This window comes from Sprattus sprattus, assembly GCF_963457725.1.
Source record: "Sprattus sprattus genome assembly, chromosome: 10".
Taxonomy (NCBI): Eukaryota; Metazoa; Chordata; class Actinopteri; order Clupeiformes; family Clupeidae; genus Sprattus; species Sprattus sprattus.
Genome location: NC_137908.1, coordinates 14,033,125 through 14,058,779, shown reverse-complemented (window position 1 = coordinate 14,058,779; position 25,655 = coordinate 14,033,125). Strand labels below are relative to the sequence as shown.

The 25,655-nt window shown below is 45.3% G+C and overlaps 3 protein-coding genes across 3 annotated transcripts in view; 2 read left to right on the top strand and 1 right to left on the bottom strand.

Annotated features, from left to right (window-relative positions):
• Positions 1-14,554, bottom strand: capzb (capping actin protein of muscle Z-line subunit beta). Its single transcript, XM_080846549.1, has 10 exons — positions 14,341-14,554; positions 9,491-9,580; positions 7,656-7,777; positions 7,395-7,508; positions 6,995-7,136; positions 6,451-6,567; positions 4,998-5,063; positions 3,910-3,986; positions 2,128-2,229; positions 1-1,522 (listed from the first exon to the last, which is right to left on the bottom strand). Exons 1-9 carry the CDS (start codon positions 14,341-14,343, stop codon positions 2,136-2,138), a joined length of 825 nt encoding a protein of 274 aa, XP_080702675.1. The 5' UTR covers positions 14,344-14,554; the 3' UTR covers positions 1-1,522; positions 2,128-2,135.
• A 1,077-nt stretch (positions 14,555-15,631) lies between these two features.
• micos10 (mitochondrial contact site and cristae organizing system subunit 10) lies at positions 15,632-20,522 on the top strand. The gene is made up of 4 exons (XM_080846643.1): positions 15,632-15,741; positions 19,485-19,532; positions 19,949-20,058; positions 20,300-20,522. The coding sequence occupies exons 1-4, from the start codon at positions 15,681-15,683 to the stop codon at positions 20,306-20,308; spliced, it is 228 nt and encodes a 75-aa protein (XP_080702769.1). The 5' UTR covers positions 15,632-15,680; the 3' UTR covers positions 20,309-20,522.
• Positions 20,523-25,591: 5,069 nt separating this feature from the next.
• Positions 25,592-25,655, top strand: part of nbl1 (NBL1, DAN family BMP antagonist) — a 4,180-nt gene continuing 4,116 nt past the window's right edge. Inside the window, exon 1 of the mRNA XM_080846358.1 lies at positions 25,592-25,637. The gene's annotated coding sequence lies outside the window, so the exon portion shown is untranslated. The remainder of the gene's footprint in view (positions 25,638-25,655) is intronic.

Here is a 25,655-nt window from a genome sequence, read left to right as displayed (position 1 = left end):
TAGCATTTTACAGTTTTTTTTATTGTTGCTGGAGGCTCTAATACAACATGAATCATAAGCTTTACAAAAAAAAAAAAAAACAACAAAACAATTTGACAACATATGATAAATCCACCAGCCCCACTCCCAACCCCCACCCAAAAGAACAGACAGTCAAGAAGCTTCCGGAAAAAGACGCTGAACCAGAAATCAATACCCCACACCAGAGAAAACAGAGAGAGAAAAAATAGATAGGGACACAAACTGATGTGGTAGTACACAGTGAAGGAGGGGTTCCTTGCAGAAATGCTTGCACTACAGAGTGAACTTTACCTCTCCTCCCCCATTTCAGTCGAGGCGTGTCCGCAAAGGTCAGAGGGCAATTTTCAAAGTCAACCATCTCTCCTCCCAATTACCCCCAACCTGACTCCTTGCATACATGCCCAGTTCGCTTGCACCTCCATTCAGTGGGCCCATACACTCACACAAGTATGGGACACAGGGGGAGTTTTTAAGGTATACCAACCATCGGTCGCAACAATAACAAGATTAATAATAATAATAATAATAATACAAAATAATAGTTGTTGTAATGATAATACAAATCTAGCATGACCCTCTTAATAACCTTTTACCTTTGTAACAGTACATCTTTATTTAGGAGCAACAGTTATATTCAATACAGATATATGAGAAGGTTGGGTCTTTATCAGAAAATATATCAGTGAAAAAGAAAAAAATATTTTCCGTCTGATGTTGGGAGGCATGTATATGTGGAATTCAGCTAAGATCAATATTGTTACCTGTGTCGGCCACTCAAGGGTGTAGGGGGCTTAAATCTGTGGGCCTAAGTGATGCTACAGAGGTAAGGCTAGTCACACACGCACACATACACACGTGTGTGAGTGTCTGTGTGTGTGCACGCATGTGTGTGTGTGGGGGGTAAGATTGAGAGCTGCGGCAGTACACAAGCCACTCTCATTCTGCAATGTGTTCTTTAACCGTCATAACACTATCAGAATATTTACTTAACGTCAGAGAACAAGAAAGAGAGAGAACGAGAGAGAGAGAGAGAGGGAGATGGAGAGAGGAACGCAGACAATAGAGTGGCGAATGGCTTCAATGACAATGAGATGCCTCAACAAAGAAAAAGCACACAAATAAGAAGGGGGGAAAAAAACATAGCTAAACATTTTATCCTTTTTTCATTTTCCAAGAGTGAAGCACTGAGACAGGTGGTGAGTGGGACCAACAGAGACGGACGAGAAAAAAAACTAAAACAAAAACAAAATCGAAACAAAAACAGAAAAAATGGGAGGAGTAGCAAGAGTGAGGTGAGGAGAGTTTGTGTAAGAGAGAGACAGGGAGGGAGAGGAAGACAGAGTTGGAGAGAGAGAGAGAGAGAGAGAGGGAGAGAAAGAAAGAGAGAGAGAGAGAGAGAGACTAACAGTGTCTCTAACTTTGCTGCTTGCGTTTGAGCGCCTCCATAAGGTCGTTCCTCAGTAACTCCTGCTTGGACTTATCAGCCAGGGTCTGGACGCTCCTGTGAGGACAGAGAAAATGGACAGATTTAGTGACAAGCAAAGAGAAGGTTTGTGGCTTGTTAGGACATGGGCAATGTCAGCACACACATTTCACCACCTTTTCCTTCTTTATCAGGAGTAAAGGATGGGCAGGTTAGGGTTACACGTCGTACGAGCACACCACGCATTTTCAATTCAATTCCATCTCATTTATATAGTGCAAAAACAATAAAATTGTCTCAAGGCACTTTCAGAAATGTGCTGTCTATTTCAAAGATACTTCTCTTTAACTGGGAACCTTTCACATGCAGTTAACAGCTGTTACTCTCTGACATACCGCTACTATGTTAGGCTTTTACTACATTTCCCAGGGTGCATTGGGGATGCAAGTGTTAAGAGTTCACTCTGGCACACTGCCTATGCACACCAACATAAGCAGACTTAATATGTCTGTTTATGCATGAACATGCAAACACACACGCACACATGCACACACTCTCTCTCTTCATTCCTTTCTGCCTTTCACATACACAAACACACACTCTTATTTTGTTTGCTTCTCTCTCTCCCTCTCACACACTCTCACACACAGACCCCCTGCACACGGTTGGTCAGAGCCCTATACCTCCTGCCCTAGTCAATGTAGATCTGGCGCTGGGTGAGGACCTGAGAGAGCTCTCTTTGGAGCTGCCGGTACTTTTGGTTATCAGGCAAAGACTCAATAGATCTGGAAGAGAGGAGGAGTGGAGATGGCGGAGAGAGGGAGGGGGGCAGGGAGACAGATGAAGAAAGAAGAGAGGGAAAGAAAGAGAGAAGAGGAGAGTGTCAGGGAGGAAGATGAGAAGAAGAGAGACGAAGGAAAGGTAGGAGAGGAAAGCAGGGGAAGAGCCATGAGGATTGGAAGAGGAGTGGAGGACAGGAGAGTGGGACATGAAAAGAGATAGAGAGAGGATAGAGTGGAAAATGGGGAGTTAGGTAGAAGCACAGACACCAAACAGGGCAGGATGTAGAGATAACAGAATAATAATGAATGCAGTAATGAATTAGAAAAGAGAAAGATAAGGAAAGGAGAAGCAAAAAGGGAGAAGAAAAAAGGCAGATGAGGGAGGACAACAATACAGCAGGAGAAAGAGAGCAAGGGAGAACCAGGAGAGAGAGAGACGGGGGGGAGAGAGAGACAGGGGAGAGATAGAGACAGGGGGGAGAGAGAGAGAGACAGGGGAGAGAGAGAGTCAGGGGAGAGATAGAGTGAGACAGGGGAGAGAGAGAGAGAGACGGGGGAGAGAGAGAGAAAAAAAAGTGGAAGACAATCGGATAATGATCAAAGAAGAAAATCAAATCAGGATATGAAATCATGGAGGAGAAGAGAAGCGCAACACAAACACCAGAGGGTTTCGCCTGACGGATAAAATGCAGGGAAAACAAAAGGAGAGTTAGGAGTGGAGCGAGGGAGAGGACAGGAGAGGAGAGGACCCCCCACAGTGACTCCACTCAGCCAAAAATCACTCTTCTCCGGCCAACACGACAGGGGAGGGGAAGACCCCTGTTGACCCCAAAATATATATCCATGTAGTTACCTGAAAATCCATCAAAACGCCAAAGACTTGGCTGAACAATGTTGAATTCAAGGGAAAATAGTTAAAAGTCAGTGTATTATGGTACTTTGTACCTGTACCTGTATCTCTTCATTATTAATTATGTGACGTCACCATAAACCTCTCTATTGCCTGAGCACTCACAGCGTGTACACTTTTCAGACAAACCCCCCAGTAATATGGTGACAAACACATGTCTGTCCAGACTGATGCCCTTTCACAGATCTGCTCAGCCTCATGTGTGTAATAATGCACTCTCATCACTTTACACTCGCCACTTTACTCCTTCACTGCTGTTTGCACTACATTTGCAATATTGCACCACCCACACACTTGAAGTGTCTTTGTCTCTGTGTCCAGGTTATTATGTTTAAATATGTTCAGTATAGCTAAAAATATCATGTAGGTATGTTTATCTGTTTAGTATCTGTTTAGTATGTGTATTTATGTTTAGTATGTGTATCTATATTGTATATTTATTGTTTATCTAGTAGGTCACTACTATGTCTTTTCATATTTTTTATCTAATATTCAGTACTTATTGTTAAGTTATGTTATATCATGTTGGAGTACTTATATGTTTATATGTTATATGTTATGTCTTGTCATGTTATGGTAGTGTGGTATGGTGTCCTGTCCTAAGAATTTCAGTGCCCAGTCCAACTCTGTTGTTCTGTGTACCTGACAATAAAAGACTTGACTGACTTGACTGGGAATCGATGCAAGATAATAATGAGGATTCCAACAGATGACGGAATAAGTTCCCGCAGGCTCAACCCCTTTTTGTGTCCAGTGTGGGGGCTCTGCTGTACCTTAGGCCGTTGACAATGTCCTTGGTCTTCCCAAAGTAGATCTCGTTCAGAGTGGAGCGGATCTTGTTCTCCATATCCTGTGTGTGTGTGAAAGAGAGAGAGAGTTGGAGAAACAGGAATGTAAACTGAAACGCTCTGGTCTGACTCACACAAGCACACATTACAACACTACACACACACACACATACACACACACACCGGCCACTCTGACCACACACACACACACACGCACGCACGCACACGCACACACACACACGCAACCCTCTCTCGAGGCTGACAACTCTGAAACCAGTGAGGTTAACACAGATCAACCCCACCCCACCCCTCATCTGTAAACCTCATAAACTATTAAATGCATGCAGAGCGGAGACCTTCATTTTTAATTGGAGTCTTGTGTTAGCATTTAGGGCAGGATGTGAAGGAGGAGAGAGGAGGGGTTTATTGCAGTGGGGGCAGCTGGGGCAATGGAACATTCTCTCCACACAGGGACGAGAGATGTGTTAAGCAGCAGACAGGTTGGGAGGGGTTGGTGGTGGTCATAAATGACATGCAGGTGTGTGTTTGTGTGTGTGTGTCTGTGTGTGTGTCTTCTACATCTGTGTGATTGGAATAATAGTCATGTATGTAGACAAGTGTGTGAGTGTGGATAAAACAGTTTAAGTGGGAGTGTAAGACTGTCTGTATGAGAGAAGAGAGGAAGGAATCAGAGAGAGAGTAAGTGAGTGAGTGAGTGAGTGAGCGTGTGTAAGTGAGCGTGTGTGTGTGTGTGTGTGTGTGTGTGTGTGTGTGTGTGTGTGTGTGTGTGTGAGAGCGAGTGTGTGTGTGTGTGTGTGTGTGTGTGTGTGTGTGTGAGAGAGCGAGTGTGTGTGTGTGTGTGTGTGTATGTGTGTGCGTGTGTGTGTGTGTGCGTGTGTGAGCAAGCGTGTGTGTGTGTGTAATTCTGTGATGACTGAGCTGGGTGAGTCAGTAAGTGAGAGTGACTGCTTTGGTATGATAGGGACAGAAACAACAGACGAGAGATACACAAAAGGAGGAGAGGCTGAGTATTTTACAAGCCGGCCAGAGGAGCCAAAGACAAACAGCCTCACCTCCACCAGGCGTCCGATGTTGGCGATGTGGGGGGAGGACTCGCTGACGGTCTCGTCTTTCTCCATCTGATAAACAACAGGCAAACAGAAAGAGGAGAGCAGAAGACCAGAGAGAGAGAGTGAATGCACACTCACAGAGAGCACAGGACTTGAAGTATAAACACACTACACCCAAAGCCATGTGTAAGATTAAACTTCCTCATTCCACAATCAGCTTTACTAGTTTTGTCTCAATGAGAACGACCTCACTTGTTGATCACAGCACAATGAGAATCCCTTTGCCTGCTGCGAAAAAGAATTGTTCTTCATTCATTTTAAATCTAAAAATGTCAACATGAAGTCTAGGGGGAGGATGCGTCTTGAATAATCAAATGTACACTACCAATAAACGAAGCAACGGTTTAGAACCCCAAAGTTTGTTTGGTATTTAGGTAAAACACGTAGTTTGGATGCACTTCATCCCAAATGCCAGCTAGGCACTAGGGGGTTTGTGGTAAAGGTTACTAGGGGGTTTGTGGTAAAGGTTGCGAGTGAGTTTGCCATTTGGGTTTTGGCTCCACTGTGAGACATGCCCAGCACACGGCAGCTGGCCTGGTGTGTGACAAGTCATGGAATGCCACGGGCAATCATTTAGCGCGAGAAAGCAAAATCTACGCGCTGTGTGTGAAACCAGGGAAAAGTTTCCACAAAAAAAATGAGAGAGAGAAACAATCTCCCAGATTAGAGGAAGAAGTAAATCATGACAAGCTTTAGTTTTCTTTTTTGGGCTTGTTTTGTTTGCTCTCTTTTTTTTCTCTCCCTTTAGTAGGTCAGATGGTTTATAGCGGTAAAGTAGTGTTAGAAGAAGATGAGCCCGTTTGTTTGCCTGTGTCATCTCCGTTCTGTGCATTTTCAGATGCCCTGCTCTTAACCTGCACATAAGCATGCATGCACAATCCACTTGTCATTCATCTTTATAAAATCGGCTTTCTGAGGTGAAGATGTCCCGGACATTTAACTCATGACATTGTACTTATTGTGTACAGCTCTGTCATCCAGATGGCTTTGAGCCTGTTATGTTGCTCTACTAAAGAGCTAAGATGCCATCAAAAACAATAAATATTTAGTAAACAAAGGAAAGTCTCATTAATGGCAAAAGTTGTGGTGAAATCATATTTCCTTCCATTTAGAAGCATGTTTCACATCCAACATCTTTTCATTTAAATATTTGCTTTTGCATTGAGAATTTATCTACGTTATTAAGTTGTAGTCTATCTGGCCCTTAACCCTTTGAGAAGTACATTTATTTTTGCAAGTCATTCCAGAATTCCACCATGCAGAGTTTTGTTGACAGTGAACGGAGGTCACGTGCATTCATTCTTGCAATCATCAAGTTGAATTTGATGTCGGCGAACGGCATTCTGATCACATATTTGTGCTCGTACTCCCTGACGGAGGGAGTGGGGTTGTTTACCTGTCTGGTCAGACTGCCCCCCAGGTTCATGGTGCCAGAGCCGGTTTTGGTCGTCTGCAGCCACAGCATCACAGTGGAGGTCAGCTTGTAGTGGGCCGTGCGTCCACTGGACTTCTCCTGGAGGCAGAACACACGGAGAGGTCAGATCACAGACCAGATACGTACAAATTCAATATGGAGACATGAAAAGAAAGACAGACAGACAGACAGACAGACAGACAGACAGACAGACAGAAAGAGACAGACAGAAAGAGACAGACAGACAGAAACACACACACACACACACACACACACACACACACACACACAACAAGACACAGACAAATATCAGCAAACAAGCACACAGATCAGATAACAACAGGGAGACAGACACACACGCGCTACTAACCTTAACTTTGGTTTCACTACTTATGAAGCAATTACAAGTGGTCCTCTTAAGACAACAATCAACTTTAACACTCAGATTTTCTTTTGTCCATTAACCCTTAAAATTCTCTCTTGCTCGCTCTCTCTCTCTTTCCCCTTTACCTCCTCCCCCTCTCACCTGCACCTCCACCACGTGGATGGAGTCCCAACATCCCTTGATTTTCTTGGAGCCATCTCCTGCCTTCTTGATGAGGATTACTCCGGCAAACCCATGGTCCAGGTCCCAAAGGTACACAGAGGACACGCCCCCCTCAAAGTACCTGGAGCAGACAGACAAGTTACCATCAGAACCATCCATGTTACACTCTTGTGTCAGAATAAAAGTCTCTCAAATGGAGCACATATTACTGTACGATCAAGCTGACTTAGTTAATTACTGAATTACTAAAACTTTTCTAAAATTGTCTATATCCGTGCATGTATATATATTAGTATTGTGTAAGTCATCTGTCTACTAATGAACATTGTATTTGCTCTGGGTGGTGCTGTATGGTGTAGTATGATGCAGGCTCACTCACAGGTCTCTGTACTGGTCGAAGGCATTGTTGGCCTCTACCTCCAGCTTGCGCAGGCGTGCAGAGGGCATGGCACCATCATCGATGGGGGGCTCATACTTATTGCTCCAGGGGGATCTGAAGTGTGTTGGGGGGGGGGATTAAAGAGCTGCACAAATACTGACAAAACCCACACAGTCCAAACACAATCCAACATTCACATCAACACTGCATGTGTGTCAGCATATTGGGTGGGATTTTCCCCCCTGTAATTCCAGGCCTAACCTGTAGGAGTCGCCATCGCGGTTATAGTCACAGAGCAGGTAGTCCTTTCCCACCACCCTGTCTCTGGCGATCTTCAGAGGCTGGTCCACAGAGGAGAGAAGGTCCTCACACAGGGTGGGCACCTGTCAACACACACACACACACACACACACACACAATTTTCATAAGGCACAGTGTTTGTGATAAACTACTGAAAGTAGCAAAACCCAGTATATTTCTCTCATCAAGTGAACAATATCCTCAGAATTGTCTTCAGACAACACATCAACAATCTAAAACATCTGCAAATAAAGTTCATTGAAGGAAAAAAAATACAAATAATGAAATAATAGTCACAACTTACATTTACATTACATATTTAAAGGTGGGTCTCTTAAGATTACATATGTAGTTGTGAATCCTGACGAAAGCATTTCTTAAAGGTGAAGCATCAACCAACTGAGGAATGCTACTGAAAGCAGGGTATTCACAGGACGTCTCTAATGAAAACTCTTGCAATGCTGTTAGGGGGGTGGGCTGGGGGGAGCAGAGAGAGACGTGACCCTCTTTAATTAAGGCTGGTGATGAAATCAATATGAGGCAAATGAGGGCTTAGGGGTTTGGGTTTCCCATTTCCCCTCCTCTATATAACAGCCCCCCCTCCACCCCAACCCCACACACACACACACTTTAGGGGTGGGGTGGGGGTGGAACAAGGGAGGGGTGGAGAGAGAGAGAGAGAGAGGAAGGGAAAGAATGTGCTGTGATATGAGCAGGGAAAGAGTCTCGGCGGGACAAAGCAGGACAAATGACTTCTCACAGACTGACATGGAAACCACTCTGCAGACACACATGCACACACACACACACACACACACACACACAAAGGCTGGGCTGTTCTTTCTGTCACACTTGCATACACCTGCCAACAGCCACCAGGCCAAGAGACCAAGAGAAAGAGAGGGGGAGACAGAGGGAGAGACAGAGAAAGAGAGTGCAAAAAAAGAAAAAATGTAAGAAAAACATGCACAGACAAAGATGACTGAGGGAGTACATCATGCCAGGAAAGAGAACAGAATGCAGAAGCAAATGAATCAGAATGCAATCAGAGAGAGAGCGCAACGGAGGAAAAGGATGAACAGAGAGAGAGAGAGAGAGAGAGAGAGAGAGAGAGAGAGACAGAGCTGGAGGGAGAACAAGCAAATGGAACAGTAAACATGCGAGAGACAACAAAACGACAATAGAGATGAGGGGAAAACCAAGAGAGGGTGAGAGAAACAGACAAAGCGGCAGAAAGAGGGAGAGTGTGCGATGAGAGGACAAAGAAGAGAAGGCGAGGGGGAAATGAAGCTGAGGACACAGTCCAGGTGCTCTCCATCAACAGGACAGAGGAAGGCCAGGGACAGTCTGGCAAGCAGGCGAGAAGAGGGCGGGCCAGCGGGTGACCATGCTGAGTGACTGACAGCTCTGCTAATGACCGCTAACAACCACACAACACAAGAGGGAACCAGGAAAGACTGGTGTGATGCCGTTGGTGAAGTGTGTGTGAGTGTGTGTCTACACAGGTGTGTGTGTGTGTGTGTGTGTGTAGTGAGAAGGGAATAGCAGCTATAAGTAGATATCGAAGTGGAAAAGGTTGAGACACCATGTGGGAAGAAACAGCACTTTGAAGTGGAGCTCTCTCTTAGTCCTGAGTAACAACAAGCCCTGTAAATTCAGAGTGCGCCACGTGACCGTGTCACTCATTAGTACCCAACGGGAGCAGTGCCGAGGCTGAACGGGGGTCGCCCGGCACATGGTCAGGCCTTCTCCTGGCCTCCAGTTGACCAAAAGCAGCCAATGGCCGCGTCACTCACCAGGTCGATGAGGTCGCTGAGATTCTTCTCGATCTGCTGGGGAGGCAAACGCCTCATCAGGTCTAGGGCACAGTCCAGCTGCTGGTCATTCTGAAAGAGAGAGAGAGAGAGAGAGAGAGAGAGAGAGAGAGGTTTAACACTCCTTTATTAAATAATTTGCTAACATCGTCACATGATTACTCCACTAAAACACATAAAACATTACAACCTCCAACCAACAAGGTTTACACCGTTACTTTAACTAGAGAAGAGGAAATTATCAGCTCTTCACGCTCACACTGCTCATCACACCTGCTCAGCTCTTCACAATCACACTGCTCATCACACCTGCTCATCATCTCCAACTTCACACAGCAGCTGCTTCAGACCGCAAGCTCTAGAAACTTGTAACACCATTAACCAGTTTATGATATATAAGCATTCAAGAGAAAGGTGGGGACTGGAAAAAAGAACACAGACAGGCAGAGGGGGAAGAAAGAGGTGTAGAGAAAAGTAGAGAGAGGTGTAAAGACTGAGAAGGGTAGGGAAGGAGAGAGACACAGGGGGACAGGGGTAGTTAAGATGAAACTAAGAGCAGGAGGGAGATTAACAGATGGGGGGAATGAGAGGAATGGATACAGAGGGATGCAGAGGGGGGGAGTAGAGAGGGAAAATGTGTGAGAGACAGAAAGATAGACGGACACAGAGGGAGGTGAGAGGGAGGACAGAAATAAACAAACAGTGCTCTGACTACTTAAACAGCTGCTGAAAGTACATCAAAAGTAGGCTAATCATCAAAAGCCACACACACACACACACACACACACACACACACACACACACACACACAACAGTATCAACAAGTACTTTCACAGCCATTGCCATCGCGTTGCGCACCATCAAAGTGCAATAGACTGTGAAGTGGGTGCCAGGGGATTGAGGAAGCACATTTAAATGTCATTTATGTTATCTGGCCACTGCCGACACTCAATGGACCGAACAGCCCCTTTCCAGCGCGTGCGACAGCAGCTGGGCTTCTCAGAACAAGAGCGGCCTGCGGCGAGTTGGAGAACGGGAACGGGGCATCTTCCCCTCTCGGCACACAGGCCCAGGGAACAACGGGTCCCACTGTGGCCGAGAATTAAGGAAGTGGCTCCAGAAGCCAGACGGTCTTGTGCATGTGACACTGAGCCTGGCCCCTGCTCTGTGCTGTGCTGTGCTGACTGGTGACCAACAACATTCCCACCAACTGGTTACAGAGAGGCCCCTGTTACCGTGGGGATCACATTTGTCTATAGATGGGTGAGTGAGAGAGGAAAACCCTGACCTACGGCAGGACCGCCGGGAGCTTGGATTTCTGCTGGGATGTGTTAGGGCTCCAAAACTTGGAGTCACTTATTCATTATTCATTGTTTAAAAGAGACTTTTGCGTGGGGTGAGTCTTGCAAGCACTAGGGTTGTAGACCAACATCTCTTTATCGTGTCAGAACCTCTTCCTACCCAATGCATGACGGCGCAACCTCGCTTTCATGGACTTCCTGATCTCATGTTTGAAGTGCTGTGATAACAGACCACTCAACCCATTTACATATGATACCAAAGAGACAGTGATCTCCTCTTTTAACCTTTATTTGAGATAGGCAAAGGCAAAGCCAATTGTATGGGACACACTGGTCACCGATTGGAGCAGTCTGCGCGACCTGCAGGTCTAATGGGTCATCAAATCACAGAAAAATATTTGACCCATTGTATCCAAAAGGCCTACCTATGGCTTGGACCAGCAGAATAAAAATCCAGGTTTTATATTCACAATTAAATAACATCAATGACATTAAAAGACTGAATTATGCCAGCCAAAGAAGTTGACACTGCGGTATTGACATCTGTCCACAAAACTCCAAACCCCAGTCAGTGTGACACATCAGCAGCTGATGATGCTGAATGGAGGCTGGGGCTATAGGTCTAATTATGTTTATTTCAATGATTCAGGCCATCTTGGGACTTCAACCCCTTCCCATTTAACATTTTCCCAAACGGTTTTCTTTTTTCTCCTCTCTGGCAGAGCTCACCACAGTCAATGTGAAGCTCAACCTCTAACTCAACTCTTCAAGCCTGAGTCATTCACTTCACACATCCCTAGGGGCATCCCTTTGGAACTTCCAGTTCAGTCAGAAACACTACACAAAATAGCACTTTAATGTCTGCTACACTCGCTTGAATATCATTTCCACAAGTGCAGAGGGTCTTCTCTTCCTGTTTCTGTTCTAAATGACATCAGTATAGTTGTGACCTTTGACACTCCTGAGGTCCATTATCTGTGAACTTGGAGTGAGACCCAGGAGGGCTCAAGCACTGGACGGGAGAAATGCTTAACTTCCCTGTGAGTCAGAGAACACGTTGACGGTCGTATCCTGTGAGAGGTGGTGTTTGACAAGCAACATGGAGCCAATGGAGATAACACCAGGGTGCCTGTTTAAGCCAACACTGCCTTAAAGAAACTCGATCATATTAAACATTTGATAACACTCATCTACACATTATCACTTCGATGTTAAACTATAAAAAAAAGTTTAAAACTAGACCCGGACATCTGGTGAAGCCCCTTTGCTCAACAAATGGGAAGGACGAACGCTTAGCTGCAGACTTTTCCCACAGGGCACGTCTCTCACTGAAGAATGTCAAGATCTCTGAGCCGTACGCGTAGAAACGCCAAGGCAGGGCCAGCCACAACATGAAACTACAGGGGGAGGTCAGGGACAAAGCGGAGAGGGAAGACAAGGTTGAAGCAACCCTAACTTGACTATTACAAAGAGCACATTAACAACATTCCAGTCCCTGCATTGTCCGTGAAACAGCTCCATAAATGAATCTCAATCTAGCCTCCTTCCAAAACAATACTTTTTACTTTCCCCAGGAAATAGGAAATGTGAAACTGCTCGATACTGTCTGACGAGCACTGTCAATACAGCTACTACAGTCAGCCTATATCTCAACATACCTGATGCCACAGAGAGAAACATAGCACCCATAAACCCATGACCCATAAAAAGAATGTCTCTGGACTAATTTTGCATTTACATGTTTTGCCTTGGTAATTAATTCAAGCTGAGGTTGCTAGGATGTAGGTTCAATAAACAACATTTTTGGTGGTGAATTGAAACATCTTTGTTGCAAATACAACAACTGGGCTAGATGAATACAAATGCGTAACTCTGATCCATGTGTGTACTATGTCAAAACCAAATGTAAAACATAATAAGCCATTCACTTCAGGCAACAGAACTGTTTGAGTCTCTGAGAAGTAATATACTTTAAATAAGTTGAGAGCAATTAGTATCACCATCATCCATCTTGATTTTGATCTACGGGAAAAAAAATGGTACACACCTGACCACTCGAAAAGAAACCACCCACATACCAATAGCATTCCAGTACACACAGAATCTCAGAAGCTTGTATACTACAGCAGACATGCATCCAATCTACACCAACATGTTATTAAGTACCCCCTTAACAGGGAGAGAACACAAACATACACGCAGGAGCCCCAGCTGCTAAAAACAGGGCCTTCTTTCCCTTCAACACTTCCCTGGAGTTTCTCCATTTATAAACTGTTCTGAAATCCACCATCGCCGGTCAGGTCATATTTAGACTGCGCACAGCAGACACCTGCACTCCCTGACACTGTTTACAGATGGCCCTGCAAACACCAGGGCGGCTGGACTAGAGAGGGGTTACAGTGCAGGCAGGCGGGCCCAGCAGATGAATGAGTTTGGGGTAGACGTGAGCAGAGTGGCTGCAGAGACAAACCACCTGTTCTCTTTTCCGTAAAGTAATCAAACCCTGCAACCTTGCAGCTCTGATGGGATTTTCTTCCCTTTCTGACTTTTACAGGCGCTTGCTACTCTTAAAGGGAATGTTTACCACATTCAGATATAACTATGCTATTAAATCTCCTTTGGTACAGTTGAACTACTATTTAAGGACTAGTATACATACATTCCTCTCCATTTGCATGCACCCCCTCCTAATGGGATGTTCCACCACTGCCTGACACCTGGGAGGATTACATTTTCCAATTCTTCAAGGATGACCAGGCACTTTAACCTCCACTGATGTGATTAACAGGCCTGTCAACAGTTAAATCAATACAATTCAAACCGATAGAATAGAGCAAATAAAGAATGAGCAACAACTCGTTCATGTCAATATGACTTCTGGATAGGCTTCCTAACTTACCTACAAGCCTCTCACTAACCAACCATGCACTCAGTTTAGTTTAATGTAGGGTTCAAATAGGTGAACTGGTTGCATTGTGACATAACTGCAAGTGACAACAAAATACATGTTCAACAAAGAAAAAGTTTGTTTAGTGGTTCGTTGCACTTGATAGGTGTGGGAATGGGCGGAGCAGACCGGTTTTGGCGACAGGCAACCCGGCGCTTGTAACTATTTTAAACACGGTGTGCAGGTTTGCCGAAGGAGGGGGGGTTGAGATCATGACCCGAGCAGGTCCTAAAAGTAAACTCTGCAAATGCATAACATCCTGGGACAAGCTAACGCACTTCGTCCACTAATGGTTAAATTAGCCTGCTAGCTGTGCTTGCAAGCTAACTAACTAGCTAATGTTAACATTAGCGCTTTAACAATGCATTTGTGATTCGATTAACGTCCCACTTCTTCGACTAACTTAAAACGTGCTCGCTAGTTGTGCGATGGTTCAAAGATTTGATGCTGCATTTAGGTGTCACGGTAGAGTTGCAACGTAGCCCACTTCCTATAATAGGCCAGTGGCTAATATCCCTCAGCACCCCCACCAAGAAAACTAGCAACCCATCTCCGTTTCTTCCAGCCCAGCTCCGCGGCCTTACCATGTCCGCGACTCTTGATGGTGATCTCACAAGGGAAATAAACGTTCACTGGTGTCTCTCAGCTGTCGAATTATTGTGCTCGCTCGACTCGGTGTATGATTTGGTTATTATTTTTGCCCCTCCCGAGTAGATGTTATTTCTCTTCAGCTCCCTTACGGAACCCAGCCCTGTCAGCGAATTCACTTCCTCAACCGGGGGTACAGGAAGGGGCACGGGAAAAACAAGCGGCGCTTGCACATCCGGGTCACCATACCCAGTCTCTCAGCTGACCAATCAGAGAGAGGTAAGTAAGGCATGGCCAAGTATGGAAAGAGAGGAGGAGTAACAAAAAAATCAGACAGACGAATAGAACGGCAGGGGGTGACAGGGAAGACTTGATGTTAGATCTCAGAGAGATGTTTATGAGCCGTTTGAGTGCAGGTCGTTGACAGATGCAATTAGATGACTGTCACCAGATTATAATCAGTCAAATGAATAGTGTAATAATACCTCCCTGCACAGACAAATCAACATCCTCATAAGCACACAGCTTGGTTAGGCTATTTACCTGTTTATTGTCACTGTAATAAAAACATGAGCTACCATTATTCTTAAAAGCAGTATTTCAATGTACACTTTTAATTTATCTTCTTTTCACATAGAATGTGTGTAGACTCTGACGGGAATGTAATTCTTTAGGGACTGCAAAAGTAGCCCTTTGCTAATATATGTGTCCCATCTTTGGCATGTTTCAGAGCAAGAACCAACTTAAACCGAGGAACAGGATGCAAGGGGATGAGAGACACTGCGCCTTTGAAAACTCATCAATGTTGTATATGTATTTTATTATTTTTAGCATTTTCAACAAAGAAATGTTTACATGTTTTTATATTCTTTTACTTTTGCTGCAAATAGAAACAGGTTAATATAATGACCAGTACATAGGGGAGCATACAGAGTAAAGTTGTGTATGTCTCTCCTGGAATTAGATAGACATATCATCATCAAACATAGCCTACCCGTTTTCTATAATCGGTAAGGCCACCTTGGTGGAAAATAAAATAACAGACTTAGACATATAGACATCAGAGAGACAGAGAGCTAGATGAATAGGTATGCCGCCCAGGACAGACCCTTGAAAGCAAACATAAATTAAAAAAGAAGGCGGTAAGTAACACATCTATGATCGTGGATAACGATAAAATAACAGTGATATACTTTAGCAAAAATATAAATAGTCACTTGCGTGTAGCTTTAAGAATGAAGTTTGGCTGCGTGATTTCGGAGAATCACGTGACCGGTAGTGTATTTTTTCTCGCGATCTTTTGAATCACTGCACTCTATCGGTCGGCAGCTTCATCATGGAGGAAGAGTACGGACGGAAAACGGATCGGTGCCTTGCTGACAGCGCTGTCAAAATCGGTAATTAAAAAAAAGCAGCACGCTACGTTAAATTAAGGAATTCTGGCCTTGAAGTGATGAATTGCGACATCATATGCCATATTTACCCCATACACTTTAACAGGCCGCTCCCGGAGAGGTCATCGTAGCTTATCTATGCTAGATTTAGCTTGTACTGTTATTGCTATGTTTAGGAAGCAGATCACTGGGCAGTATTAAACGTGATAATGAAAATGTCTATTTGGGTGTACTGAGTGGCCTGGGTAACAGTAATGAGCTCCCCTTGATGTTTAGAGGCGGTGACCCCCCCGACAGTCCTTCAAAATGCCAGCATGTATGGCCGGGTGGCATACAGTCTCATGGTCATGTATGTTGCATTGGATGCTGTAATGGATCTGCCCCAGACTGGTATCCAGATGTATTGTCAGATGTTATGTGAAATCCAGATGTATTGTCAGATGTTACGTTATTTTAGTGATCGGCTGACCATGCAAAAATCAAGTGACGTTGCTGGTGGAGTAATCTAAAGGTTAAAACCGGCAAAAAAAAACAACATAATAGTTCTGAGGCTCATGTGGTTATATCAGGCACTGTCCAGTTGGCATATCAATGTCCACAGAACATCAATACAAAGTACAAAATGGACAGATAGGTTCTCATTTGTTCTTCAAGAACTGTTCCACAAACCAAGCATGTACATTGCACCTACATTTCAAAGGTTGAAAATGAAACTTGTAGACCTAATCGGTAGTGCTATATGCCTCATAAAAGTGAAGTAGTGAAATGATTTTCTGATTAACCTTCTCACATAACCTTATAAATGGGCTCTTATACAGTATCTCTATCTTTGTGCCATTTTATCAGCATGTGTTCGTTTTAGTTTAGTTTTGTCCCTGCATGCCTTAATTCCACAAATTACCTTAAAGTTCCAAAATTCTTTATGTATACACTCAACTACACATTTATATTTTGCTGTGACTTTACCACTCAAACTCCACCACCAGATGGCAAATTGGTAATATGAAGGACTTAGTTTTAGTAGATTCCCAAAGAAACATGAGTGCTCCTGTCACGTCATGAAGTACCAGTTCATGCTGGCCCATAAATATTTCTGTTTTAACAAGTGTTTTGATTGGAGGCATTCCTTCCGAACGAGTACATCACATTGTCTTGCCAGTGTGGGCATGTCTCTTAAAATTGGTGGGTGTAACAGAATTGTGAGCACATGAACACACACCAAGCAGATGACAGGCAGGTCGTTTGAGTAATTTCCTAATTCTTTCTCCAAATTGCCTCTAAGGATTGTGGGGATTTAAGCAATTAGGGGTTATTTGACATGGATTAGCCTTATCTTAATTAGCTTGATGAATTAATTTATTTTTGCAAATTTCAGATTCATTTAAAAATGTATTAATGCACAACTGTCAGTAACATAGGTGTAATTGCCATGAGTTGTCTCTGTATATGTCACAAGTACGTATGACAAGGTAATATAAAAATATATGCATATTAAATGCTATATTCATTAACACTATCTATAAGTGATGACTATATGCACATTCATTTAATGTGGAGTGTATTCCTTCTGCATTAAACTTCATCATTGTTTTGCTGGTGCCATAACTACACTCTGAAATTCCATTTACTAATCGTTCTCAGAGCCAGAATGCCCCTTTCGTGTTTTCCCTCTATAAGGAAGATTACAATTGTGGGCAAACCTGGCTTGTTTTGGCCATCATCTTTTGCATTGTTCTGATTTGTTCCAAATGTGTTTTTTATGTCTTTCCACATGCAGTCTGTTTCAAAGGGTCACAAAATAGCTGCGGCCACCATAGCTTCTATGAGACTCTGGAATTAAGGGGCCAAAACTGACGTGATTAATATGAAGGGGAATCAGCCATGGATTCACACTGAGGAGAGCAGTTGCAGCGGCAGAGGAGGGGAAAAAGGAAGGGACGGGGCACAGAGAGAGAGAGAGGGTGGGCCAGAGTGCATAAATATTGTGAGGGCGGCCTTGACAATCCTGATTGTTGTGCAGCCACAGGCCCATTTGGCAGACAGGATCGCTGAGACTCGGCTGCTCCTGCCGCTGCGGCTCTATTCATGATTCCCTGGATGGGGAGAGAGTGACTGACATAGAGAGAGGGAGAAGGAAAGAAAGAGAGGGAGAGGGAGAGAGAGAGAGAGAGAGGCTGGTTTGGAAGGAAGTGAAGAGCAGAGGGAGGGACAGAGGGATGTTCTTCTTGAGCTTTTACTGGAGAACTCAGACTGGAGTTGTGCAATAGAGACAGTGGGGGGATTGGGTGGGTTGTGGTGGGGGGGCTGGAGGTTTATGGAACAGGCAGTGATTTGCAGGGCCCCCTCCTGAAGTAATGAAGACAAGTAGAGTGTTTTTATTTTATTTTTTTCCTCTTCGCGGTCGTGCTTGACATTGGCGGTTGTGTAATGTTAAGCAGAGTGCAGTGTTCTGGCAGCAGAGCGATGGCTAGGCCGCATGCCTCTGAATCAAATTAAAAGGCAGAGGGGAGAGGGAGGGGGGAAAAGAGAATGAACAAGAGAATGAACAAGAAGGGGAGCTGCAGGAGAGAAAAATAAAAAAGAGGAGGAAGGAAGAGAAATAGAATATGAAGTGGGCGTCGGAGAGGACAAAAGCAAGGAAAGGAAAGGAAAGGAGAGAGGGAGGAGGAGAATGGAAGAGGAGATCTGAGAAACCAGGAGAGGATGGAGAGGGTTTAGGCTAAGAGAACGGAGGGAAGGAACATGAGTGCTGGGAAAGAAAGAGAGGAGAGGGAAGATGGGGGAGGTCCAAGAATGAGAAGGAGAAGGAGAAGATTGTGAGGGTAAGGGGAGTCAGGGAGAGAGAGAAAGAAATAAAGCGGTAAAAAGATGGAGTGCGTTTGTTTGTGTGTGTTGCTGCTCTGCTGTTGCTGGCTGGCGTGGAGCTGGGTGGGGCGGCGCTGCCCGAAGCACAGCACAGCGCAGCGAGGTGAAGCTGAGAACACAAACACATTCCTGTCCCACAATCCTAGGCTCCTCGACCGCTCCGCTGTCCAGCGCACACCCCCTTCTTACTTGGGCCCCTGCTTGGGTCGGATTCATACAAACACACTGACTGCTTTTCTGTCTTTATGTTACCTATTCTCTTCCCTCTATGGTTTCCTTTGTTCATCTGTGTCTCACATTCGTTTTCACCACAGATGCATTTTCTAGCAATCTGTCTATCTTTCTGTCTATCCAGCTGTGTATGTTCTTTGCCTTTCAACTTCTTTCTGAATTATTCTTCCTATCCCTATGTCTTCGCTTCACCCTCAACTTTTCTTCCCGCTATTCCCAAAGTGCGTAGTCACTACCCTCCCTCCTTTCTGTTTGTTGTCAATTTATAGGCTCTCTCTATCCCTCTCTCTTTGTCCCCCCCCCCCCCCCCCCCCCCCCCCCCCCCCCCTCTCTCTCTAATGACCGTTGTCTGGCTGGCAGGTGCTGTTTACCAGTATGAGGGTCAGAGGTCACATTAACTTCCCCCACCCACCTAGTCTTGTTAGGACACATGTATTTTCTCTCACTTTGGGGACACTATACCTGTGTGTGTGAGTGTGTGTGTGTGCGTTTGTGTGTGTGTGTGTGTGTGTGTGTGTGTGTGTGTGTGTGTGTGTGTGTGTGTGTGTGTGTGTGTGTGTGTTAAAGAAAGAGGGAGAGGGATTTGTAAATGTTGTAGTATGTACTAACTCTGTCTTGACTGTTCTTTCCATTTCTGTCTCTTTTTTCAGGGACTGGTCTTGGAGTTGGCATAGTTCTCTCTGTCCTGTTCTTCAAACGTGAGTTGGATACCACCACAGCCCTCTCCTGGGGAAAGCCTATTATCAATAGAAGTTACTAGCTATTTCCTATCTTCTCTGTTTTCAATTGTATCACTAAATATCCAAGCAAATGTTTGGAAATGTTATTCTACGTTTTTGCCATGAAACTATACTTAAGCACCTACATTTTCACTTATTTGTTTACCAGATGCTTTAATTCAAAGCCGGTAATTCAAAACAAGTTTTATAAGTAGTTAATGTGTTCTCAAACCTAGAACATTGTGGGTGCACCTTGCTCCACTAGTTCAAAATATATGATGTTTACGATGCAAATGATGTTTGCTAGGCATGCAAGAGCAGTAGAATAGTTGAATAGTTGATTGCAGATGTGTGCTGTTTTTTGTTGTTTACCTGTTGTTTGTTGTTTCATTTAGGCCGTACATGGCCAGTTGCGTTTAGTGCAGGAATGGGGCTGGGCATGGCCTACTCCAACTGCCAGAATGACTTCAGGTCACCATACCTGCTGCATGGACACATGGTCAAGGTGGGCATTACAGTTATTCTGGGGAAGATGTAAAATCCATTCAGTGCCTCACTGTCTTAAAGAGCTTCAGTATTTGTCATAAGGTTGCACTGTTTGTGCTGAGATTGGCATGGATCAGTACAAGTGGCTATGATTGCGATAGATTCCATCAGGAATGAATGTATGGGGGGGAATGCAGTCTCTTTTTTTTTCTTGCACTCTTCCTTCTCTGAAGCATTTGTCTGTCCCCTTTCTCTTGCAGGATCAGTAGAGGAGCACAGGAGGTGCTGATTTGGGAGGAGTTGCAGTCTTTGCTGTCACCCGTCACGCCGTTCATTTCTTGTTTGCCTGACACTTTTTGTTCGCTACCTCCACACAATCTGTTCCCTGTCCCCATTGTAATTGCTATGTCTGGAAAGAATGTTGTTTATTTAATCATACCATAATGAAAATAATTAAAGTAACGACATTTAAGATTTAAAAAATGCCCAAAGGCCTTATTTTGTGTGTCTGGATTTTGAATTATCTGATTGAGACTGCTTTAAAGCTATGCACAAAATTTAGTTTGGACTCTGAGTGCTTTGGCGTAGCCCTTGTGGTATGCACATCCGCGAGGGCGAGGGGAACAGAATGAGCGTTTTTGTGTGTTAATGAGTAGGAGAGTTTGTCTCCCGCTGTTTTGGAATGGGAGCCAGGTTCAGCACCTGCAGCCTTAAAGAGAAGGATGAAGGGAGGGAGAGAATGAGAGAGACAGATATAGAGTGGGAGAGAGAAAAAAGCATGAAAAATAACACTTTGAATTGAACTGCAAAACAAATGGCTGCAGTGACTGAGGAGGAATAGGAGACCTGCTAATTTTCCAGGGATTCAGAAGGTTCAGCATTGAGGTACAATTGCACAGAGGAGAGAGCAGTTAATCATCTACTAATGAGTGTTATTTCCCATAATTGTCCTCAAATATGCTGAAATGGACGTTCTCAAATCAAGATGTCGGCCAGCCACAGACCAAGGCAGAACAGCCGAGCGATGATTTCATCAGCAGCTGCTGGGCAATCCACACGTACACAGAAACAGATCCGCACAGCGGGGAGAAGATAATCAGAGGCAGCATTACACGTGTAATGGCTGCAACGTTCACCTCTCTCTCGCTCTCTCCCGTAGCCTGACCCGACACACATAGGGGTGAGCATGAGAGCATACCTGGAACGAGTGCAGCGCAATGATTGACTGTGTGCGTGCATCTCTTATGGTGATTTTTTTTTAAACAGACTCCCTGCAAGCTTCTGTGACTGTGAAATATGTTTGCCTGGAACAGGTTTTGTTAGGTCCCATCATTTATATTAAGTGAGAGTGTGCATGCGTGTGTGTGTGGAGGGAGATCATAAGCCGTGTGTTTGTCTAGCCCCCTGGTGCAACAGAATGCTTGGAATGTTCTAGAATGCCAGTTTTGGACAAGGGCTCAACACTTATTACTAACAGGTGAGTCCGGCCCAGTGTAAAAGATCTCACTCGCTCGTATACAGATACTGAACAAAAGCATGCACATTCACAGATGCACAAACTACATACCAAAAACACCAGAGTGGGATTTTGATCTTAACTGCGGCTCTCACAGACGCAGATGCATTAGTTATTATGTGGGCAGACATGTTCGCACCTTTACAAAAATACCTCAGCTATTTGTCTTCTCCTGTCAATCAAAGTATTTGTCTGCAAGTGAAGCGCATGAAGCGGCTTGGGTGCGGGTGTTCATGTGGATGGAATCCTAGTTGCACACCTGCAGGTAGACTCACTGAAATAACGAGGGCGAAACGGAGAGGGAGGTGGGAGTACGAGAGAAGCTTAGGAGTACCTGCCTGTGCCTGCCTAATAGATTCTCCCACACAGTATCATGATTCTACTGATATAACACTTGATGCTTAACGCAGCCATGCTCTGCATATTCTGACTCCCAAGTCTTATTTGTTGAGTTTTAGTGCTGCACTCGTCAAGCTCCTAGTGTTATCCAACTTGGGGCCCTAATTCCATTTTCGAGCAAAATCCGTCGCACATACCCTAAAGCAAATTTGAATAAGTTGGTTAAATACTTTAGGGGGGCACTGTGGCGCAGACAGTAGCCCCGAGCACATTTGGGCTAGACACCCAAGGAGGACACAGGTTTGAATCCGGCCTGATGTCATTTCTCCTGTCCACTCCATACCTCTTCTCCCTCTCATTTCCTGTCACAATCTTCACTGCTCTGTCAATTAAAGGCATAAAAAGCCCAAAAAACGAATCTAAAAAAAAAAAAATGTTTTGCTAATTAAATACCATGAGCAAGATCCTAAGGGCATACATGGGTGGATCAAAACAATGCTCCCACATGCCACAGGATAGCTTTAGGTAATGCGTGACAGACTTTGCTTGGTTTCATAAGGGCAGCCAGGGTGCAAGGGAAGATGCAGCTTTCAGTAACCCTGCTGGCAGCTAGTCAAGATGGCAAGCTAGGTTGCAAGAGTGTGGTTGAATAGTTCCACAAGCCCATCACTCTGGGGGTGCAACGAAGTAGTCTGAATCTTTTTGATACCCAGCCGTAGGCAGACCTTTCTGAACACGTCAGCTTTTTAGTTCCCCTGGTCACTGTGCAGAACATCTCACTGACCAGGCGCTCAGTGGTTGTGGCAGTACTCTAGTCGGGGACCACACACACCTCTGGCCACTTAGTGAAGTAATCCATAGCCACGAGGGCATAGCGGTTCCTCTGGGAAAAGGGCCCCGGACATCCACAGCCACATGTTCCATAGGGAGTAACACCTGGTACAGATGTAGAGGGATGTGGGAGCCTAGGGTAGGCCCCTTCGTGGCCATCCAGCTGCATGTCCTGGCTTCAGTCTGGCTGTCAGGACAAGGCATCTGCATTGGCGTGAAGGTGGCCCGCTCAATGGTGAATCTTGATGTTGTAGTCTTGCAGAGTCTTGAGACAGCTGCTCGTCCGGCTCCTTGAAGTTGAGCAGCCCGGTGAGAGAAGCATGATCAGTGTCTAATAGTTCCATAGAGGTAGGCCCTGAATCCCCAGGATCATAGCCAGCAGCTATCAGGGAGCAGCTGAAGTAGGTGATGACCTCACCATGTGTCGTTGAGGCGGTGGTAGACACAGAAGCACCAATTCCCCGTTTCCACCGACATGGTGCCGGTGCCTTATCTGGTGCCTTATCCGGCACCAGTTCTTCGCGTTTCGACCAAATTCTAGAGGTGCTGGTGCTGAAAAAACGTGGAAACAAGGTACAAGTCTCAATCTTCTTTCTGACCAGGACAGCAGGCGTGGCTCAAGAACTGCCCACTTAGTCAAAGGCAGCATCTGGGGGGACAGGTGGATGGGATAGGTATCTCCAGTGTCGACAACGAGCTTCACTGGTGCCTATACAGTCTTCGTCTCATGCCACAAAGATGCGGTTTTGGTCTGCCGGGCGTCAAAGAAGATAGTGGACCCAGTATCTAGCTAGGCTTAGTTGGTGGTGCACTCCAGGTGACAGTTTGCATAAAGTCCACAGGCTCAACCCAATCGGCTAAACCGCAACTGTTCAGGTAGAAGAGAGGAGACGGGGTCTGAGGGCGCTGGCTGAGGTGCTGGGTTACCTGGCACTGGAGAAGACCATGCCTCGTCTGTACATATCTGTGGCAGCCCTCAGAATGTCCTGCTGCCTTTTGAGGGCCCTACCTTCGTCGCTGGGGAATTGCCACCGCTCTTTGATGATTTGCTTCTCCTTCTTCCTTGCTCTCCTCCAGGTCGAATGTGCTCCCACAGCCACTTTGGCTGCAGACCCAAGTCAAAAGCCTTATGCTCAAGCTCTTCATGCTGACTGTCATTGAAGGTGGGGATCAGCAGAGTAGGTGTCCAGGCTCTTTATCTCGGTGATCGGCTATCTTGTCACGGGCGTCGTCAGCAAACCCCTGTTAGCAGAACCGGCACTGCAGTGCACTCTCAGTCGCTGTTCACCAAGACTTTAAGCGTCTTTGCCTTCAACCTGGATTCCTTACTCCTCAAATGACCAGCCTTTGAAGTTCGCTGTCAGATGCACTCACCAGGTAGGTCTCCAGGAGCCCCTCTACACTGTAGCGACGATAGCTTTGTGAGCCTCTGGCACGATTCCTCTGTTGTTGCGACAGCGGCACCTAGCTGGTTGGCAGTCGGAGCAGGGGCTGGTCCCGATACTCCCTGAGTGGCTACCTCTTTTGGCTGGGGCGTGCTGGCACATCAAGTCCCTGGTCCTGGCATGGTGGCATAGGTCCCTGGGTCCTGCCGCGGCAATGGAGCGTTCAATTCAATCCTGTCTCGTCGTCATCCAGGGCAGGGAACACTGGTGCCATCTGCCACTCCTTCCATTTGGGTCTGGGGCGGGACTGTAGCTCGTCAAGAATATCTCTGATGTTCCAGATTGTGGTCATCTCCTCCATCCCACTTCTGACAACAGTGTAACAAATGAAGCAATGGAGCAAGCTTCACATAGGGAAATTACTGAATACAGATGGACTGAAGCCTTGAGGTGGCTTATCTCTACATCACACACATAGCCTACACCAAAGCACACAACCCCAGTTGTATGCAAGAATATTATTAAGCCTGACAATGAACCAATACATTTAGCATCAAGTTACTCCTATTTTTTCCAGGGGGGAATTGTATACAGGTCACACGTGTCAAATAAGGTTCAGTGCATCAAGGGGGTTGGCAGTAGCAGAGCTATTAGAGGGCGGAGCCCATACAAAGGATAACTTAACTAACAGTGGTGCACACGAAGAAGAATGCTGCGCTAGTTTATAACTAGCAAATTTCAATTTACACCCAAATGTACCATCAAACGTAAGCTCAAATGGTGCAACCAACTACATAATCTGACTAATAGTATTGACTTCTGGTAACTACAGGACCTCAGCAAAAGTTGAGGGAAGAGTCACAATTTGTCCTCACAATAAACCATTTGCCTATAGACTTGACAGGGAAGGACACGCCTTGACGTCTGACTGTATGGATTCAGGTGGATCACTGATGGTGTCATCAGGCCGTAAACACATCTACCCGATGAACTTTCTACATCCCTACTTTTTTTGTATTCAATCATACGCAGCGTGCAGCCAGGCAATCCTCTGTGCCGCGCCTAGTCAGATGAGCCCACAGCAGCACAGCCAGAGAAAGCGGCAGCGACAGGAGCAGACTGACTGCGTGCAAAAAAAAATCTAATTTATAAAATCTGTGTGTTTTATTACATTTTCACGGAGGAGAGGAGATAAAGAGGGGAGGGACCCGCGGAAGTTGATGTACATAGATTGGGTTTCTTACGTGCGCTCCTTCGGTTCGAGCTCCTCATCCCTCTTACGGTGATGTAATTGTTTTACTTAGAAGATCGGACGCGAGAGGCAAATTGTCTCTCTTTCCGCCCGCATTTGAAACTTCTATTTCCTATCATCTGCAACGTATCGGCTTCACTCATCTCGTCGTCTCTCCGGTGTTCAGTGGGTCAGGCAGAGAGGGGCCGCGGTGAGAGACGGTCTGTAGGTTTGGGAAAAGGGGATTCAACGGGCAATTTCTCCGGTGCCAGCGGACGTTTCGGTGGTTCTCAATCGTAAGTAGGCTACAGCTT